The 22,905-nt window shown below is 26.5% G+C and overlaps 1 protein-coding gene across 1 annotated transcript; it reads left to right on the top strand.

The window, feature by feature from the left end:
• Positions 1–1,195: 1,195 nt before the first annotated feature.
• LOC129962537 (TELO2-interacting protein 2-like) lies at positions 1,196–22,905 on the top strand. The gene is made up of 12 exons (XM_056076293.1): positions 1,196–1,210; positions 1,795–1,901; positions 2,133–2,289; positions 4,005–4,202; positions 8,753–8,940; positions 10,903–11,025; positions 11,796–11,936; positions 14,064–14,213; positions 15,530–15,642; positions 19,505–19,578; positions 20,165–20,232; positions 22,725–22,905. Exons 2-12 carry the CDS (start codon positions 1,812–1,814, stop codon positions 22,803–22,805), a joined length of 1,383 nt encoding a protein of 460 aa, XP_055932268.1. The 5' UTR covers positions 1,196–1,210; positions 1,795–1,811; the 3' UTR covers positions 22,806–22,905.

The following is a 22,905-nucleotide window of genomic DNA, read 5'->3' as shown; positions in this document are numbered from 1 at the left end:
TATGAAGGTAAGGTTATAGAAAAAAAATTACAATCTATAATATTGTGCAATATATTTCACTTGAGTATGCAGCGTTTATTGAAAAAAATCCTTAGGCCTGAATTTCTTCTTATATGAGGAAACAACATATTTCCTTCAATCAAAAGATTTTATGTCAATGAAATATATTAGAGCACTTAAAGGAAAAAATAAATGAATAAAATTAGCAATTTAGTTTTTTTTATATACAGTAGGTACAGCATCTAGGGATGACGAATATTTTACAAGCGGTTATTACGTAACCAATATCAAAAAGTCACAAATACAGGTGATCAATACTTTTCAAAGAGGGGTGTGATTCAAATCCTTGTTACGATCTTACTGGTGATATTTTGATTACAGGTTTTGGATCAAGATTGAAAGTAGCAATCGATACGATATCACTGAAATTTACCGGAGCGGTGAGTTCGCTGGAAAGTAACAATCGATACGATCTGTCCAATGGAAGCTCTCGAACATAACAGAAAGAGAGAAATCTGGGAACGGATTGAAAAGTGAACGGACCGGTTATTGGAATCATCGTATCATTGAATTGCATATCACTGCAATTTATCGGAGCGGTGACTTCACTGGAAAGTGTGAAGTCGCCGCTCCACTTCATGAGAGTAACCGGTCTTATTGGTATTCGCATGTGTTGATGCATTGTTCCATACAAATCGTTCTTAATTGCTTGTGATTTGACTTTGCATATATTCCATTTACTTCTGGCGCCATCTATTGGTAGAATATAGAACTAAAGTAAACAATTTAAAGAAATGACATTTATATTTAATTCAAATTTTTCAGAAAATTGTTTACTCCAATACAAAAATTAAATAAATAGTTTTGAAAAATATCAAATTTAAGAAGTAAGCTGAAATAGATAAATTAATTCAATCACACCTTACTTAAATTAGTAAATTAAGTATTAATTACAATTAATAAATTTTATATTTAATATTAAATAATAATTTTAAATTAATAATATGATTGAAATAACAGATATTTGGAACAAATATTTAAAAATAACAATAGCAAAATTATTTTTTATTCAAAATATCGTGGATTATGCATCTCTACCAGCATCCAGCTTGCATAGAAAAATGTTTTCGAAAATTAAAAGAAATAGGAATTTGAATTGAAATGAAGTAAAGTGCACTTTGTTTATATCCCAGTTTTGATTTCGAAGGAGGTAAATTTGATATAGCCGATTTCTTTACTAAAAGATTTTTCATTCCTTTGAATTTTCAAAATATTTTTATTTTAACACATTGCATTAAAATTTTAAATTTCCTTTTGTATTATAATATAGTCCTTATATAATTTCGATCAAGAAGAAATTATTTGATTCAACTTGTATACATTATTTATAAAAAGTAATTGCTTTGAAAAGCCTTTATGTTCATGTGGAGCAAATTAATCACATATGCAAAAAGTAGGAGTCGACAAAAAAATCATGTATTTTTTTAGTCAAAAACACTTTTTTTTTTTTAAAGTTGAAAATGAGCGACTTTTATGATAGTTTTTTTAGTTTGTTTTTTTAACTAATGTGAACCATAATTCTCAAAATTTAAATGAAATATTGTAGAAAGTGAATCATATATTAGTCCGTTACTGTAATAAATTTATTCAAATAAGCGGAAGTAAATTATTAGAATTGCTGAAGTTTATTTCACTAATATGTTATATTTCTTTTCAGAATGGTAAATGTTAGTTCTGTTTTTAAAATGAAGCCTACTTTTATAATTTTATTAATTTACTTTTTTTTGTTCAAAGGAATTTTCAATTCGAAAATGGATGCTGACTGTCGTGAAATTTTTAAAAGATATGTGAAAATACTTACTGGATCCATACCAAATAATGAAGCTGAATATAAAACTAAGGTAAAGATTGGATTCACTTATATTGATTTAAAATCATTTTTGATTTGAAATTTATCTTTCATTCAAACAACATTTTAGTGCTTTATCTTATAATAAACCCCAGAATGTATTGTTAGGTAATGAAAATAATGATGCTTCACAATATATGAAGTGCCAATGTTCCTTAAAATTTGTTTTTATTTCACAAATTTTTCTCTTCATTGTTTACATTATGGTATTTTACTTTTTTAGAATATCACTTTGAATGATATACAGTATTTAATAAGTCATTTGGAAGATTTTATTGCTGCATTTCCGAATGATTTATCCAAAAGTTGTATTATCTGTAAACTTTGTGAACTTACTGTTGGATTTGGACTTGTTCATCAAGTATCTTCAGATGATCGAGGTAATGATTTGTCTTTTTCATACAATTCAAGATTTCTCTTTTCTATTCAAGTAGTGTTATATTGATCATTAGAATGCATTTTATGAAGTTTTTCTTCATTGCAATTGTTACATTGTTTTATTCATTGGTTATCATAGAATAGAGACAATTCTTTCATTATTTCCAAAAAAAAGTAAGTTAAAAGAAATATTAGATTATTTTTGTTTTAAATCAATCAGCTATGAAAGTAAGAAAAAAAAGTAAGACTGAAAATTATAGTAACAAATCTCACCATCAAATCATCAAAACTTGTCTTGAATGACCACTTGAAGTCAGAAGTGTCACATTACATTATTCATTGACATATAAAGTTGAAAAAAGTTATTTTAAAGCTTTGTTTTAAATAAAAATAGATAATTATACTAGCTCTTAAGAATATGCTAATGCAGTAACTTTCTTTGCTGTAAATATATATATAATTAATTTAAATTCATAAGATAAAGGTATAATGCATAACTTGACCTATGAAATTTCCTTTTAAATGTATTTCTTCTTTGGGGAGGGGGGATTGAGTACATTATTTGTCTTGTATTTTTATATTTAACTTGTAAGCTAAATAAAATAAAATTTTATAAAATAAATGGCAGTGTAAATGTAGCTTTCACTATGTGACTGTTATTCTATTGATTCAGTTTTAATTCTGAAAATGAATCTGCCAAGAAAAATGAACATAATATTCATATGTATAATGCTATTTATTTCATAGGATTTAAAACATATTTATAGTATTTTTCTTGGACTACTTAGACAACATATATGAAAATGAAGATATTTTTATCATTTAGCATGACTGCATTGAAATTTATTAACAATTTAATTGCAGTGTATATGTATATGCTTTTAAAAGACTTTACAAAATATCTTCAACTGCTAGTTGTACAACTATATCCATTACTTTGTAATAAATTGTCCTTTAATAAGGGTTCATCTAGGCAAACACACCCAAGTCTTGAAATAGAAGGATATGAAATATTGAGTGTGACAATAAAGGTACATCATGTGGCTCTACGGAACAAATTACACAAGATTTTATTAGTAATTGGGGATTTAAAACTTCTTTTTTTTTTTTTTTTTCATTGTAATAATAAATGCAGTATGACAATTGTTTAGACTATACTAAGATTGTTAACCTATAACATGTATCTTTTTCTTTAAAAATACTTTGTAATTCCTTTACATTTTATCAATTCTTTACTAAGATTTTCCAATTATTTATTCTACAAATTATAAATGTAGATTGTTAATATATTTCTGAATATAATGTAAAAATTAAAATATTTTGCATTTAAATTAATTTTTTAAAGGTGATGATTTTTTATTAAAACAATTTTTATATTTTTTGCAATTGTTCGAGTATTACTTGCATTTAGAAGAATAACTAAGGGAATGATGCTGGCTTTCTTTTTGGCAGATTAGTTGTAAAACTCGTGTAGTAAATAACCTGTCTACCTATTAAACAAAGAACTCATTAATATATTTAAAATATTTAACTCGTATGCAAGTCTATGAAACAAATATCATTCTATTTTAGTCCATTATGCTTTATTCATTTCACCACATGGATGGCAATGCTTATAAAAACCAAAATTTTGAAGTGTATACAAGATATCTCTGAACTGAAATGTTCATGTTTGTATTACTGTAGTATTTTTAAGCTTCAGTTTTTCTAATTATAGATTACTCTCCTGAAGACTTTCCTTATACTGCTGTAAATGCAGTAGAGTGTTTTCAGTGCCTGAAACCACTACTGAAGGAAGTACAATCCATGGAACATGGTTTTAAGCGCCATTTTCTTATAAATGTATTATTACTTTGTGCTACTCATAATAAAACATATCATTGGAGCAGTAGTAACTCTATTACATCATCTGAAGGTAATAATGATTTTCTATATATATTCATGAATGAATAAATAAGTTTATTGTTGCAATTTAATCCTCAAAACATTTAAACAAATTTTATAAAATAACTTTTTGATATACTTACTTTATAGTGATTTGTTTATTTGCATTGCCTAGCATTTTGTATTATTAACATTATAAGTTTATTAAACAAGCATTTCACTTATAAAAACATTTTTATAGATCTATTATTAAAATATTTTTTTAAAAAAAATGGATTTTTATGGACTTTTTGTTTTCAGCACTTAAATGTTTTTTTTTTTTTTTTTTCTTTTGCTGTCATTAAATTTTTAAATACAGGATTCATTTATGTGATATATATGTTTCAGAAAACTTTCTCTGTTCATTGATTATATTTTTAATAACTTTTTTGGGTTATGTGGTGAAATCCTTATCAGAAAAGAAAAAAAAAATTCCTGAACATTTGGAATATTTGCAATTAGAAATGTAATGTTTTAGGAAATTCTCATTGATGTCTATTTGCATATACAGTGTCCAAGTTTTGGTTTTTGGAGGGGGAAAAAATTATGAAGATGCACTCCACAAATTTTGTCTGTGTGATGCTTCTTATTTACTTTAGATTTTCCTACTTGCAAATTCCAAAAATAAATAAAAATAGTTCATTTCTGAAATTCTATGAATTTTTAAAGATTTTTTTTACATTATTTCAGAATTACATTTACATACTATTCTATTTAATAAACATTTTTGAGTGTGCAAACCATGCCTCTAAAGATACTATCATTAGACAGAAATAAATATTCTAATATTAAAAAGATATATATATCTTATTTAATGATTAAAATCATTAAATATGTTCTTATCTTTAACACTACATGATTTTAACTAGAAAATAAATTTTTACGCTTGTTCATTGAAATTATAAAATATGTGTCCTCCCCTTCAAGATCTTATGTGTTCAGTTATTTTTATGATAGTTTTAACATATAACAAATCAGCTTTTTCCTTTTTATTTAGTTAATTCCTGAAATCCTAAGGATATTTTATCCTTGGAATTATCAGTTGTGCTACTTAAAGCATTAAGCATAGTGTTTATCTCTTGACATCAGTCATCTTCTATCCACACAATGATAGGTTTCATTATTCTTTCATATGTGCATATGTCTTATTCACCTAGACAATACATACAACTCCATTATCAGAGTTTGAATTTGATCAGAATATATATTGATATTTCATAAATAATATATGGTTATGATTCTCACTTTAATATTGAAATTTTTGTATTACAGTAGTTGGACATTTCTTGTATGTTCCTTTATATTGCACTTTTGATTATTGAATACTTTCATTATTTTCTGTAATAATACAAAAGAGAATTGTGTTGTCCTAGACATCACTCTCTTAGTAACTTAAATAATTAAATATTGTAAAATAAGGAATCGCAAAATATTTGAGGAACTATTTTGGAATGTGTGCATTTAAACATTCCTGATTGAATTCATTTGCTAATTACAACTCACAAATATTCCCAGTTAATAGTTTATTCACCTCTCTGTTCAGTGAAGTATGCTTAAATTGTAGTTGGTAAAATTTTGCATATCAAACTGCACACACATAAGTATAGTCTGTATTAGTGAATAAAACAAAAATAAAAATTCCTTATCACATAACCTACAAATGCTTGTTGCTTTTATTTCTAAAAAAAAAACTTTCTGCTCAAGATAAATTATATTTGTGTTTTATAGCAAAACTTAAGCACTATTTACCAAATTTTAAATGTTAAAACATGTAAATGCTATGTACTTGTGGATATTTAAGCCCAGCTTATTTTGGGATTCTCAGATTACATCAAACTTTCTAATGTCCATTATTCATTTAGCAGCCATCTTGACAATATTCCTCGTTTACTTGGCAATAAAATTCAAGGGCCATAAGAACTGAATGCTATGTTGGTTTACAATTTTTTACTACACTTTTCATAGAATCAGTAATCTCTACATATCAAAACTTCTAAAAATAAAGTTTAGCCCCATGATTTTTTAAGTTTTTTTAAGCAATTTTGCACTCTTCAAAAAGTACTATTGAGAAAAAATAAATTGCAAACTAAAGCCCCAAGTCGTATTTATGGTTGATGTATCGAACCCTTTCTTATTTTTTATGTCTTTATTATTTTAAATTGTTATAGAACACTTACAATGAATTTTCTAAGTTCAGTTTTGATTGGTTTTCCTATAATTTGCTTAATCTTATTTGTTGCTGATCATAAAGATAAATATCTATCAAGACGCAAAGTCTTGGTTTTGCTACGACTTATGATACTTCATGCACTTCAACTACAATACAATGGAAGTTTGATTAACATGATTTCTATCAATTAAGGTCTGTATTAACTCAGTACCAGAAAATTAAATATTATTTTTTTAAATAAAATAACTGAATTCTTCAGAAAGTGTCAATTGAAATTGAAGCAGATTTTTATAACTTTGGTTGTAGAGGGTCATTGGAAGAAATCTTTCTGTAACTCAAACTTATTACATAAGTAAATAAAATCTCAATTCCTCCTTAAGCTCTTCAATAGTGAAATGAGCCAATTCTATGTATTCAAGAAAAGAAGGGGGGAAAAAAGACATTATTAATGTCTTCAAAATTTCTTTTTTGAGCAGCAGAAACAATTATTTTAAGAATATTGTTAAATAGATGTTAAAAAAAATGTTAAGGAAACATCAAAATTCAGTAACCTTTGTAAATCCTGTTATCAAAACTATTTTTTTTTAAATATACTCAATAATTTTGATCACAAATAAAAGTGTTAATATGTGGTAGTTCTTGTCAATTTAGATTTATAATTTCAAATAAGCATTTTGGAAAAAACTCACTGAAAGAAAAAGAAAATGATTTAAAATTCAGCTTCCCTTCACTGAGGTAATTAGGGTTCCAATTATTGGTGGCTCATCCATAAAAGTTGCAATCCTGCCTAAAATTATTTTTTAAAATTGCTGCATTTTCATTAAAAAAAAAAAAATCTTATTTGCTTGCTTTTCTGCTTTGAGAAATATATATTTGCTTACTTTCTCACTCTGAAAGTAAAATTTTGTAAGGACAAAGGCAATAACATGAAATTAAGACACAACATGAATTTAGAAGCAAGAAAAGCACAAGTCAGGGCTAGTCTGTGAAATGCTCATCAAAGTACATTGTGCATACTATTAATTAGTGGAAGTCAAACGCAACACTTTTAGTTTAGATATGTTAAAGCTGCTAAGAGACCATCTCCTGCTCAGAATGTTACAAACTAATTAATTTTTTTTTTTTTTTTATCCCATCCAAAGCTAATCTTTGTTCTCTCAGATTTTTCTGTTATTGGCGATTTATGAGTTTTGGTTTCTATTTTTTTTCTGTCTGGATGGAAACATATTGTTGGATATCCATTTCCTTTGCTAGAAATCTCTATCTCTCCTTGGATAAAAGATATGAAAGTAGTTTTCTGAAATATTCAGATATTCAGAAAATTTTTATTATTAATCAATTATTATATATATTAAAAACAACAAATGTTGTGTATCATTTATTGCACATCTTAATTAATGCTCATTTTTAGACAAGCATCAACAATTTGACTTGCTGGAAATGAAAATGTGTGTAAGAATGGTACTCTTATTTTCTTGATTTATCTTTTCACCATTCATTTTATTTTCAAATGAAAAATCTGCTGGGAAATTATATTATATTCTGGTTATTTATTACATTTGAAATGCAACAAATTTCATATGTAGATTTGAAATTAAAAATTTTGAGCTACTTATGAGTAAAAAATTTTTTTTGTAATTTCATGAAAAAAAAATCTGCCACTGGTTCCAATTAGCTAAGATAGTTGAGTTCTACTCTCATATTTGCATGTAATTCATTTTTTTTTTTTTTTATGATCCATAGTAAAAATTCTAAAAAGAAATCCATTTTATTGTTTTTTTTTTCCAGGTGTAAATTTTATTTGTGAGATATTTGCTATTAAATCAAGCAGCATCCAACAATTGGGAATTTTTTTATCAATTATTTTGAACAATAAAACTTTTTATGGATTTTATTTAGCACCGCAATGATATCGTAATTAGTAATAATATAGTAATTGCTTTGTTCACTTTGAATATGTGTCTTCCAAGATTCGCAATTGTTTTAACTAATTGATTGACCTAAGAAAAGTGTACATTTGACATCAAAATTTACAGATCAAAAACGTTTTAATCTCCTTTCAGTTGTTTTTAATATATTTCAATCATGTCCAGTTACTTTATCAGTCTTTCCTTTTTTATATACAAAATATCAGATTATATATCTTCCTTAATTTATATATTTACGACTTTTTTTGCTATATAATTTTTATTGTATAATTGAAGTTTTGAAACTATTTGTCTCTGCTTAAGGCATAAAAACTTTGACATATAATCATAAATCATCAATAAATAAAATAGGAGAAGAAAAAAAATTCAATTCAAGATTATGATTTTATAAAGCAAATTTCCTAATTTCCTACTTATATTAAATCAAGTATTTTTATTTTTCAGAATTTTTATCTGATCTCTTGCAATGTACTCAGCATAGCAGTTTAATGAGCTTGCTTTGTGATGATAATTTTCATCCTACAATTTTTAAAGGAATTTTGAAGAAAATGCGACCATCCTTAATGAAAGACACTTGGATGTTGAATCCAAGTTCATGTTACATATTTAGTTGGTTATTATGTCATGTAAAGGTGGGTTAAAATACATCTATCTACTATGTAAAAAAAAAATTACGTAACCATTGTGTTTTATTCACTTTTTGATTGATGGTTAGCAAGTCATCTGATGATGCTATTTCAGTTGTTTCACCAGTATTATTTGAAATATTTAATGAAGATTTTTATTATGCCATAATAAGTATTTGTATTGAACCTGGTGGTGATATAGTGGAAAATAAGTTAAAATAAAGCTTTAATTAACAGCAAAAAGTGGTTATTATTTGTTAATTCTACCATACCTAAACAGTACACGTATGAACTTTGCTGTGTTGTCTTTTAAATAGTAATGCTTCATACAGCGATATCAAATGAAGGAAGAAAAAAAAAATGTTAAGATAGATTTAATGATTTTAAGAAAGCTTTTATTTAGTTTGTTAAAAAAAAATCATTTTTGTGTTTTATGGCAGAAATGAAGAATTAAAAGTTCTTTGATTTCTTCTGAATTTTAACTGATGCTAAAATATATTCTTTTATTTGGAATTGAGTGTTTTTTGTTCGTGCCATTTTTACAACAACTTGTTCATATTTATTTTTGTGGTCTGTAGGTAGGGAATCAAACCCTCAGGAAAACCCACTAACCTGAGAATATACAATTCCAGGACAACATTGGGTACAATTTTACTTTAAAATATTCTAAATTTTTGTTTCTTTGGAAAAAATTAAGGGTTTGGATATTCACTTATTTAGGCCGTTTTTCCTATTCAGTATTTATCCTAAAGCTGATTTATAAACATGCATAGACTATGATTTTATCAAAAAGAAATTTTTTTTTCAGTAAATATATTATTATGACACTGAGTGATATATTCAAAATGGTTTTTCATGGAAATATAAGTTGTGTTGAATCTCACTACAGATAGTTAAATAATGACATTTTCAGTTTCAGATTTACTTGTTAGTCTGTTGGATATCTTAATCCCTATTTTATGTTATTTTATAAAAAGTTTCCAGTGAAATAAAGGTAACTAATAATTGCCAAATGAATTTAAGCTGAAGGAGAATTCAGACTGTATCTTTTAAGCTTATTACTATAAAATGATTTGTTATTAACTCATTTTTTTTCTCTTTCTCCATCGATTTATGTCATTATTTTTTTATCTTATGGTAATTAATATTTTGTATAGTAACATAATTTTATTTTGTCTATTAAAAGAAAACCTTTCAGCATTTTTTTTTTTATTTTTTTACATTGTTCCCATTATATATTATAAGGTGCTGAGTTATTTGCTAACAAGTAATTGAATATTAAGTCTGATTTTCTTATGTGGTATTGCAAGATTAGAATTTCGGAATCCTGACTGCTTGTTCATAATTGGGAACTTATAAAATGCAAATCTTAATTTTGCTCAATCATAGAATCAATGCAAATTATGTATATTTAAGAAGACAAAATCAAATCTTATGTTATCTTTTTTTTAAGTCTGTCATGAAAGCCCTTTATTCATCACCAATACCTTTTATGTGTGTTTTGTATCAGTATTAGTATTAGTATTTGAATCAGTAAAAGCCATTTTTTTTAATAAATTTTTTTTATCCTTATTAAAGAGTTTTAAAGGAGTATTATACTAGCATTTGTAGTATCTTTATAATTTCTCTGCACTTAATTCACAATTACATTCTTATGTAGCAGTGTTCTTAATATAAATCTAAATTGTTACAGAATGAATGTATTTATTTCTTTCATTTCTGTTTTTGTTATAAATTAGTAATATTCTCTGCCCATCCTTCTTCAATAAATGTATAGGTTTCAAAATTTCTATAATTGGTGTACCCCCCCCCCCTTTTTTTTTTTTAATTTCAATTTTCTCTTTATTTAAAAGTAAAATTCTAAGTTAACAATATCCAGTTATTCAAAGATTAAATATCACTTTTATTATGATTGGCATGACATATTTCTGTAAACTCTGAAGAAAATTTTTTATTCTTTTATTTTAGCATCCCCACTTGGTGGAATATTTACCTGATGTTTTCCCTCCTCCATTTATGTTTGTGTCTTATCATGCTGTTCCACAGAAAGTGTTGGGTATTCAATGTTTTAGCCATCTACTTGACAATGTCGTAAGTTTTCTTTGAATGCTTATCTATCATTTATAATCTAAAACATGAAGTCCATTAAAGAAGTTATTAAATGAAAAGAACACATTTATTGATTTGTATAGTTATAAAAATATGATTATGATGCACTCTTGATGATAGTTAAAATTGGATTATTGTAATCTTCTTATAAAATATTTCTTATTTAATGCATGGATAATTAAACTTATAAATATACAAATTTAATTAATTTACCATCTTCATTAATTTTTAGCAACTAATATTTGTCTTTCATGATGTTTATGACTTCCCCACCACCACCTTTATTAAATATGCTGACTGTAATTGTATTGAAAAATAATATCTCGTTTGATTGAAATTTCTTTGAATTGAAATAACTAGTAATTTTGGAGTAGAATAGGAAGCTAACTCCAAAGTACAAGTTTTGCAATCTAATTACTTTTGTTAAGTTTTATAACAAATTCTGATTCTTTATTTTGTAAGTTTATTAGCAAAATGTTATATGATATATTAGAATTATTTCAATCTCATATACCAAATTACACATGTTTATTTACAGTGACAAAATGAAATAGAAATCTATAGAATTGTTCGTGGCTCATGATTTTCATAACTGTTCTATTAAAAATTTGCTATTAAGTGCCTTTTTATTTTAGAACCTTCTATCATGAACTAAAGGCCTCTTCTGTAACTAATCTTTTGCTGAATATAGTATATACTTTTATTTCTCATTGAGAATTTATATATAAAATTTTAAATTCTTTTTTTCATAGCCACCAACATTAATGAAATTAGATGGTAAAGAAGATGTTATTTTTCATTCCTTGTTTTCTCTTATTTATTTAAAAGAGCTTCCTGTAATAGAAGTATTATTCCCTTGTCTTCTAAAATTGCCAATGATGAAAACACAAAAGGTAATAAACTCTTGAAAGCCTTATGATATATTTATTCATTTTATGCATTCATCTGTAGTTATTGTTTATTAGATATTCCGTTCAATTCTTGTCTTTCTATATGTTTAATGTTATTTTTAAATTTAATAGTTTTAAAAACTTGTTTGAAAACTTTAAGACAAGAATGTTTCTATTTTTTATATTTTTATTTTCCATGTTATAAATATTTCTTAGTTTTTTTTTTTTTTTTTTTTACATTAAGATTGTGAATGTTTACATTGATATCATTAATCTATTATATTTATTATCGAATCAAAATCTCTAATATTGTAGGAAACAACACTGAAAATTTGAATTATACATAATTTTTACATGTATAATGGCTAATAGTTTAGAACAAAAAACTTTGACCTTTGTTTTTGTTTTTTTTTTGTCTTAACATATAAGCATATCAAATGTCTTTTATGTGAAGTATCAATTACTTAGAGCACCCAGACTATAAACCCATTCAGTCAATTTTTGAAATAACATTTTAGCGCATAGCACTTTTTTGTTAATTGAGATACATGCTTTGAACTACATTTAAACATAACATGCAGAGGCTTTTGTCATAATGAAGGACCATAATGGTTTTCCTGTATCAAAGATGATGCCATCTTTGATGATAACCATGTGACAAAAAATTGTTTCATAGCATCATTATTTTGGAATGTCTTAACGGAAGTGAAAGTCTTAAACTGTAAAAAGAAATAAAAATAAGAGTGAAAAATAAACTATGAGGGGTTTAAAGTTATAATTCACAACCAACGTCTAATGAATCCTTATATAGGACAAGCATTGCTATTAATGGAAACAGCTCTATGGAAATTCACTTATGAACTAATGATTTATTCACAGTATCCATCACAAACTTCATAGTGAATGTCAGATGATGTAACATTCCATATATTTAAAAATGTTATGACTGATAGTACTTCACATGTAGCGTCTCTATCAATTTTCCTAAACACTTCAATCCACTGCAAAACATTAGCATCACTCTCTCCAACCATTAATGTCTTTAATAATTCAGACTTCTCAGTGTGCATGTGTATTATTATGATCAGCTCTGGCATAAATTGCAAATAAAACTCATTTTGTAGTAATTCATATATGACATGATGACAATATGACAGATTCATGCTCAAATTTATTAACAGAAATTTAGAATCTTGTCAATTGTTGAAAGTGTACAAAACAAGTGGTGTTTTCTTCAAGTTTTGTTAATGACATCAGCTTATAGAATTCTAAATTTTACTAATCCTGTCATTTAGTATTTCGATATATCATCTTTCAGTATTTGCTCTTAGTTCCTGAGCTACAATTGTTTTAGGTGCTTTCACAAAAAGAAATTATTTAGAGGTGAAATTTCGAATGGGGAAGTACTCAATTCTTCCTTTTCTATCTCAATTGTATTTTTGCTTGAATTTCAGCAAGATTAACAGTTAATTAAATTTTTAGTTTGATTAATTAATACATGTATTGAATTAGTATTTGGTATTTTAATTAATATTAGATTTGCACTCATATTTTATTGTTTATATAATGCTTATTTCAGTGTATGTGTGTTATTTTGGGGAAGGGGACATGTATTTAAATTTTAATGAGATGTTAATCTTTTGTTTATTGAATTTACTTACTTTATTTAATTTAAAGTAATCTATTACCTAAATTTTTTTCACAGCTTATTTATCAATTTAGAATACATGTAAAACATTTTATGGTGGTATTTTTTTTTTTTTTTTTGTTATGAAGTTTTATTAGAAAGTTATTTTATTTCGGTTTGATTACTAAATTATAGATATTTTGTTTCTTATGGAAATCTCAGTGAATTAGTAATTTAAAAATTTCTAACTTATTTAAATAAATATTTGATGATTTACTGTTTGTACTTATACATTATTTTTATAAGCAAGCATAAATACTTTCTTTACATAGCTCAGTTACTAATTTACTCATTTTGGACTTTTTATTATTGTTGTAGCATATGCACACATATTTAAATTTGTGGGAAAATAATATACTTGTTAATTTTTGTCTATTTATTTTTCTATATTTCTGATTTTTTTAATTGATCCAGAGTTTAATTAAAATTGTATGCTTTTACAGGCCAAACTGGTTTATTGGGAAGAAAGAGACAAAATCTTCAATCATCTGCTTTTTACTGCAGAATATGAAAATAACCGTGAGATGAAAAAGATTTATCTTTCACATATTAAAGATTTTGTTGAGTGCAGTCCTCCTTTTAATCATTTAAAGGTACAGTTAGTTTTAGTTTTTTTTTTTTTTTTTAAGAATCATTTGTCATATTTAGTATAAATAAATATATTGCATCAGCATACTAAAATGTAACAATAATAAAAGGTTTATGACCAAAAGATTAGCATCATTAAGTACTTACAGGCTTCTTCTCAAGTCATTATTACTTATTGTGAAAAAATATAACTCTGCTCCAAATTCTAATAAAGAAGAAGAAAAAAAATATTTTGATACTAGCCATATTTTAGTTTTTCCCCTTTCTGGCTTTTCCCATTTTATGTGTATTTCAGCAGCAATCAATTTTAGTATTGTATTAAAAAAGTTAGCTGGTAATTTTAATTAGCTTTTATGAGGTTTGAAGAATAAATTTCTTTTCTGGTTTATACTAAAGAAAAGAGACATTATACTGATGAATATAATCTCCTGTTGAAGAGAATTGTACATTATGGTTTGGTCCTTATGACTTCTTAAGGCTGACCTTCCCATTTATTACTGCTGCAATGATAGTTATCCAGATTACACAAGTGTACCAAGTTACTACACTAGTGCCAAGACAGAATAAGGGTTACTCCTTTATGTGGTAGTACTTTAGTATTTGTGAGTAAAATATGAAATACTTAAAATTTAATGAATAATGTTATCAAATGTTACTATTATCACACATAGGCTTTAGTGGCTGTGTAGTGCAAACATGACAATAAAATAAAGTGTTGGTAAAAACATAATTTAAATTGTTGCTTGCATGCAGATATATACATAAATAAATGTATTTCTTTTAAAAGAAAAATTAATTAAAAAATATTTATATGGGAAATATTGCTATATATAAATTCCTCTTATTGTATGAATATTTATTTTTCTTTGAAATGTGTACATCATTTGTTCATTTGCATCAAATAATTTTTAAATCTTGTAAACTCTCAAAAGAATTACAGGTGATTTTTAAATCAATCAAATGATTTTTAAAAACCTACAAATAAATCTCTTCATAAATTATTAATAATTTGTAGAACACTAACATTGAAAGTAGAAATTCAGTGGAAAACAAGCAATAAATTAAAAATATCCACAACATTTTGATTGAATAGGATAGATAATGATAAAATATTTTTTCTATATATAGAATCATGTTTTGAATTTTAATAAATAAAAAAAAAATAAGTTATGGAACCTTCACTAAAAGTCTTCTTTATAGTATTATGAGCAAAATTTGATTAAAAAAATTTCTTGTAGTTTGCATTTTAATAATATGATGCTATTTGTGAAATTTTCCCTTTAATATATGTATATAGATCATTTTGTTTGTTATATTGCAGCGTTTGATAGAAGTTGTAAAAACAGTTTTGATAGAAAATCCGTTTTCTGATTTAACTTGCAAGATAATAACTTTGCAAATCCTAAAAGCTGTTATCAAATCTTGTTGGCCAAGGTATGTAATTTTTATTTCTCCCTTCTGAATGAAATAAATTTGTTATTTGCACTGGTGTTAAGAGAATGGAATTAAATACTTATCTAAATTGAATTTTTCAATTCTCTCTTATGAATCTCTAGCTTTTCTATAGATATATATGATGCAAGAATCGTTTCATGTACAAAATAATATGACTATAAAGAATTTTATACTTTTTTCACAGATAATGAAAGTAATGAGGACAAAGATCCTCAATATAAGAAAATTGATAACATAAAGTAAATATTAATGTATCATTTTAAAATTTAAAATATATACACACAATAGATAGATTTCAATTTTATAATTAGTGTGTATTGCTCAGTTGGCAAGTTTTCAATTCACTAAGTTTTCTTTTGCAATTGTTATACATTTTCTACAGCTAATAAATAGATCTTGCATAAATATTTCTGGAACTATAAAATATGGAAGTAATATATAACGGAGTTGATATTCTTTTATGAGTTAAGATTGTTTAGAAATTGAATTTTGAAACAGTTTGTAATTTAATGCATCTCAGTATATTTTCTGTGGATGCATTCAATTTGGCTTTCTAAAATTAAAATTCCGAAGGAAAAGGAACAAATTAGTGAAACTCTTATTGGTTATTCTAAGACATGCATGTACATAATGTAATATATATATATATATATATATAATATGTGTGTGTGTGTGTGTAATGATATTTTAACTCTAATTTCAATTTAATTAATTTTCATAGTAACTTCATCTTAATTTAGCCCATAGTAACTTCATTCTAAAATATTCTCTTATTTCGTGATCCAATTCCACTGTCTCTACTTAATTAATTCAAGAGAAGCTTTGTTAAATTGTTGAATCAGCTAAACTCTAACTTTCCCACACTACGCGTGAAGAGATAACATACCGCTGATGAAGCAAATTCTTTTTTAAAATCTCCCTTTGTTTCCCCTACCTTCTCGGCGCCTGTAATGAAAATCCCTATCGAAATCTCATAATACATTAGCACTGTGAAGAAATGTTTTCCCTATCAAAATCATAGGTTATATAAGACCAGGGATAAAATGTCCGAGAGGTCTTCCCTCATTCCTTTCTGTGTCGTTCTGTGTGCTCGTCGCTTGTACATATGCTTGCTTCTTCAAAATGAAATAAAACGACGTCACGAAATTAAAAGTATCTTCATTGCCTTCAACTGCATCATGCTTCACCACAAATAATATTACATATTAAAAAGTCGACAAGGATAGTTTCCTGTGAAAAATGATGAAATGAACTAAACGAATTAAAATTAAATCCGCTGGCCAGGCCATCGCCGCGCTCCAAAGATGATTGCTTCGGTCCAGGTTCGCCTGCTGCGATGTTACCGCGGCGAAGCTCTTTCATCGCCGTCACCTTCGGCTGCCTCCGTCCACATCGTTTCGTGCAAACCGTGGTCCATGGTCCAGTCCAGTTTCCGTTGAATCCCCTGCATTCCGTCATGTTACCGCATCGTCGATGGTACCGTGCCTAACCTGTGACTTCATCCGACACTGCTGCTTAATACCCTTGTGCTTGTGCTCCATATCCTCATGTGCGTGCTCCTTATATCTTCAAAGTGTTGGGGCTCCTTGTCATCATAAAAATTTACTGGCTCCTTGCCTGTGCTGAATAATAATGATCTCGACGTGATTTCCTTTTTATATCATCACCACAATATAATACTCGCCAGTGGTCTCCAATGCCAGATTGAATCACTCAAATTTCGAAAATATCTCTTGTGTATTACATTATCAACTCAATATAAAAATAGCCTGCCGTAGTCACCATTTCCAGTGCTCAAAATTGCATTTTTGTGATTAATTAAAAAGTGATAATTCATCAAGAAAGTGTTAAGTGTTTCCCGACTCAACGGTGAAAATCAAGATTTACGTATATTGTGTGTTTTTCTTTTCTTTTGATTTTGAATTTTAGAATTATTGCGAGTTATATTTTTATAGTATTATTTAAAATATTGAATTTTTAGTCATTTATCAAGTTTATTTTTAAAATTTTATGCATAAATTATAATGTTTTTTATTTGAAGTATACTTAAATGTTATTAAGATCCGGAAAAATGACTGACCAAGATAAAACAAATGTGTCTAATTCTCAAGGTTCAGAAACTGAAATTGGTAAAAAAGAAAATGAACAAATAGCCCAAGAACCCTCCATAATCCCTTTTGATCCCGAAAATGGGATGAAGATGGATTTATGGTTGGGATATTTTAACAGAATTTGTCAAGAGAATAACAAAAATGATTCATGGAAAATTAAAAATATAGCTAAATTTCTAAAAGAGTCAACCTTACAATTAATTTCTATCTCTTTCTATTTTTATCCTGGATATGTTGTTCTCCACTTTGGAAATAAATATTCCTGGATGAGAGTAGAGAGAGAATAAGAATTACGTCCCCTTTTCTTGATGTCCTACTTTTGGGTCATTAAGTTTCACCCACTACTAGAAATTGGTGGACAAAGGTTTACTATTCACCACTAATTGGCTAACTAGTGGGTTAAAGTTTTTCTTTCACAAATACACACTTATTTATTTTAAATATTTATGCTATAATAAGATTTTGAATCTCATATTATTATTTTCAGATTCAAGTGTTATATACAAAAATTAGAACAGTGTTGATATATTACTATTATATAAGTTCAATTTGTTATTCCAATATTTCAATTGATAATTTTGGTGAGCCTTCTACTATTTAAAGGACCCTGTATGCAAACATTCTTTAGAGACATTCCTCATCAAATAGAGACAATCTTACAGATTGAGAGACAATAGACTGAGTTTCTTCAGAAAATCATTTGTACATTGCATATTTTAATATTATTTTTGGTGTTGTTGAATATTATCCAATATATTCACAGATATCATATTATCTTTTTTGTGCTTTATATAATCTTGTTAAAAATCATTTTTATATTATTGTAAAGGTAAGGGAAACTCGGGTATCACGTTTAATATGCTTTTAAATTTTAGTTTCTTACTTGACCAATTTTTGATTTTGACTTTTAAATTTTAGTTTCTTACTTGACCACCACTGTAAGGTAAGGCTGTATGTCGAGGGCCCCGGCATACTTCTGCGTCTTGCAGTGGGGAGAAAATTGTAATGATATTTTAACTCTAATTTCAATTTAATTAATTTTCATAGTAACTTCATCTTAATTTAGCCCATAGTAACTTCATTCTAAAATATTCTCTTATTTCGTGATCCAATTCCACTGTCTCTACTTAATTAATTCAAGAGAAGCTTTGTTAAATTGTTGAATCAGCTAAACTCTAACTTTCCCACACTACGCGTGAAGAGATAACATACCGCTGATGAAGCAAATTCTTTTTTAAAATCTCCCTTTGTTTCCCCTACCTTCTCGGCGCCTGTAATGAAAATCCCTATCGAAATCTCATAATACATTAGCACTGTGAAGAAATGTTTTCCCTATCAAAATCATAGGTTATATAAGACCAGGGATAAAATGTCCGAGAGGTCTTCCCTCATTCCTTTCTGTGTCGTTCTGTGTGCTCGTCGCTTGTACATATGCTTGCTTCTTCAAAATGAAATAAAACGACGTCACGAAATTAAAAGTATCTTCATTGCCTTCAACTGCATCATGCTTCACCACAAATAATATTACATATATATATATATATATATATAATACCTTATTAATTTTAATTATAGATACATTTATCACAGATAATGCCATTTAGCATTTTTTCATTTCTGATAAATATTTTTGTTTCCTTGCTTTTTTTGCTTGATTGAATAAATAAGATGTAATTATTATCTTAATACTGATATTGAATTGAAAACTGAATATCATATTTAAATTTTAGGATGGAAATCCACTGTTTTGACATTCTAATATCAGTGCTTGATCTACAGCAACAAAATGATGTCCAAAATAATGGTAAAATACTTTTAATTTGTATCTAAATTTCTGTCTTTGATATTAAAATCTTAGATTTTTGCAGTTGTATTAAAATATTCATATTAAGAAAAATACTTTCTTACTACTTAAAGAGGCATGTATTCCACTCTTTGTTTTGTTTTAAAAATAAACTGTTTTGCTTATATTAATATTAGCTATCTAATTGTATTCATGGAAATATCAAAATTTTTAAGATCTTGTTAAAGTATTTGTGAATAAGTTTTTAATTTTTTTTTCCCATAATTTTCTGAAATTAATAGCTTGCTGAACATATACTTGTCTTATGACTGACATTGTGTTAGAAAATACAACTTCAAAATATATTTTGCTTTATAAAATAACATTCATTTGTTTATTTTTTTTAGTGAATAACTAGATGCTTAGTATGCAACCCCCCCCCCCCCTTTATATAGTTTTCGAACTGCAGTGATCATAAATTCACTGTATTACATGAAATATTTTTTCAAAATACCTAAAGTTCAACAAAAGTTGTTTACATTCAAATAAAATGTAAATTCAAAATAAACGTAAATTCAATGTTTCTGATTAAAATTTTTTGTTGCAGATGAAGTTAATGAACTTAGTGAAGAATGTTTAACTCTTTTAAGGTTTTCTTGTGAAGATAAATTTATGGTAAATATAATTTTGCATATCTATATTATTATATTTCTTGATTCAAATAATTGTGCTTTTGCTTTTCACAAATACATTTTATTTGCGTGTGATTTGAATACCACAATTAAACAGTTTTAAAAAAATTCATGTTTACATATTATTCAAAATTTTGCTAAGTAACATGTGATGTACCATTAATTGACCCTCCTTACTATTGCTGGCCATATTAAGGAAATGGAATATTAATTGCCTTCTCAGAAGTGGTTCTCTTTAGAACTTATGGAGCAGCTGTACTTTGTGACATATGCTGGGGGTATTTGTGAATTAGAATCTCTGAAGAGAATTCTGAGATTATTTTTTGAACTTTCAATTAATATGGACATGCTAGTTTTTAAGGATTCTGGACGTTAAATGTTTATGAGCTAAGATACAATAAATACCAAGCTCTGGAACTAATTGCATGATACTTTAATTTTTAAACACAAATTGATGTTTAGAATCTACAATTTATATCTCTGTGGATAAAATATACCAAGATAAGTTAATATGAGTGTATTTATGAGTGAAAATCTACATAAATATTCTATAATGATTAAACTAATGCATGAAAATACAAGGCAAATTAAAAATTTCCAAATTAACAATTTATTTTTTATGTGCATTCTTATCAATTTCAGCATGTTTTAATATTTCTGACCATCTAAATGTCATCTTTGACATTTCCTATTACAATTAATGTTTCTCTTGAAGTTTACTCACTGCACTCTGGAACTGTCTCCAAAGTATTTGAACATCCTGTTTGTTTAGACCCAAGGAATTTATCATTGCACTTTGACTTTTTTCCTTATTTATAATCGAAAGAGAAGTTTTTGATTGTAACACCTGACAAAGTTTCAGTTTCCAATTCAGTTCATGTGCATATCAAAGATAATCCTTGATATTCTGTATTATTACATAAATGTTCTTACTTCAATTTCTTATTAGTTTCATACTTGTCTTTTATTTGGCTCATGTAAATAAATTGCTATTATTGTTTATATTATGATATCACATTCCCCAAATATTATTTATATCGCACATACTGTTTTTATATGAAAAATTTGTCTTTGTAGAAGTTAGCTGGAATATTAAAAATTTAAAGACTAACTTCTCATTTATTTTAGTTTTATCTTATTCTTATTGATCTTAAACCAATAAATGAGCATATAAATATTTTTAAGAATTTTAAATGGCTTCATTGACCATCTTGGAAATATTACATGTGAATGCAACAAATTTCCAATCAAATCAAAGATCTTGATAAGAATTAATTGTATTTTATACTTTTGAATTAGGGAATACACAAAATTAAACAATTCATTTAATAAAAATTCACTGGTGGATTATTTTGAAGGGGCTCATGAAGTCTATTAGAATGAAAAAGGTGAAAGACAAAATAATCATTCTTTGAGAAGTACTATTAAAAAGATTGTATTATAATTTCTTCCTTCTGTATGTCTTATACATCAACTGGACGTATGTTGTTGGAAACTGAATGAAGATGAACAACTTATTACATTTGAAGAACTGCATTGATACAGTCTTATAAAGAGCATTGTATAGTATATAATAGCATAATATATAAAAATATGTAATTGAATTTATTCTCAATGCAAATTTTATTTTCTTGTTTCAATTTGCTTTACTTTTTTTTATATGAAATGAGATTTGCTATTGAAGTACAGAATGGGCATATATGAAAATTGAATAGTTGAAGAATACTTTAATGTAACAATTGATGTATAGTTTTAAATAAGGTAATATTCTCACAGTTCTTTCGTTAATACATTGGCGATCTATAGCTGAAAACTGTCTTGAAGTAGAACTTTCAAAATTTCTATAGTAGCCAGAGAACGTTGATTTTTTTAGCATGCTGTACAAGTCCCAATATTATTCCATTATTATTTTTTCTTTGTGAAATTTATAAACTATTGTATATATGTAGCAAAAGCTTGTGATGTTGCTAACTGGAAAGAAAAAAAAATCAGAAGTCAATGATTTAATAATGGCTGAAATGTTTCATGCTGCTTGATATCAGGTGAAACACTGAATAATAATTTGTGTGCATCTCATGCAATTCATAACATAGTTGATGAATTTTCAAAATTAAATATTCTTGTATATTAAAACCTTAAATATTTGTTTGTTTTTCTTTTCAAAAAAAAAAAGTCCTGAAATCTGTTCAAAACTTTTAAACACTGTTTATATCTTCAGACAATTGAAAAATTTGTAAAGCATTTTTTTAAAATTATTAGTAATTAAACTTAGGTCAATGTTCTCCTTTTCAACTCTTCTTTTAGGAAAAGAATGGACTATGTTTAAATTTCACCAATAATAGTATTTCATGCTTTATTTATAATTAATTAAATAAATCCACTTCCTTATAAATTATAAGATATAAACAGTGTTTTATAATTTATAAAGAAGATTTAATTCAGTTTTAAAATATTAATTTCTTTCTCCTTTTACAGTCTCTTACCTCAAGTTATGTAGAAGATCCAAATCTTCCAGGAGTTGAATTGTTAAAACGAATTATTGCTAAAGAAGACTAATATTATTAGTTTATTCTTGTAAATATGATGTAAAATATTCCATAATTGTATTTGATTTCCATATATGTCCATAATTGTATTTATTTTTTGTATATTTGCA

The sequence above is a fragment of the Argiope bruennichi genome, chromosome 3 (assembly GCF_947563725.1).
Source record: "Argiope bruennichi chromosome 3, qqArgBrue1.1, whole genome shotgun sequence".
Lineage (NCBI taxonomy): Eukaryota > Metazoa > Arthropoda > Arachnida > Araneae > Araneidae > Argiope > Argiope bruennichi.
Note: the sequence above shows the minus strand (reverse complement) of the source record. Positions and strands in the feature narration are given on the sequence as shown.

Excerpts from the sequence above, each read along its gene's own strand:
- LOC129962537 (XM_056076293.1), top strand. The coding sequence starts at position 1,812 with ATGGATGCTGACTGTCGTGAAATTTTTAAAAGATATGTGAAAATACTT. Across the intron at positions 11,026-11,795 it reads GCCATCTACTTGACAATGTC|CCACCAACATTAATGAAATT; the intron begins GTAAGTTTTCTT and ends TTTTTTTCATAG. Across the intron at positions 11,937-14,063 it reads CAATGATGAAAACACAAAAG|GCCAAACTGGTTTATTGGGA; the intron begins GTAATAAACTCT and ends ATGCTTTTACAG.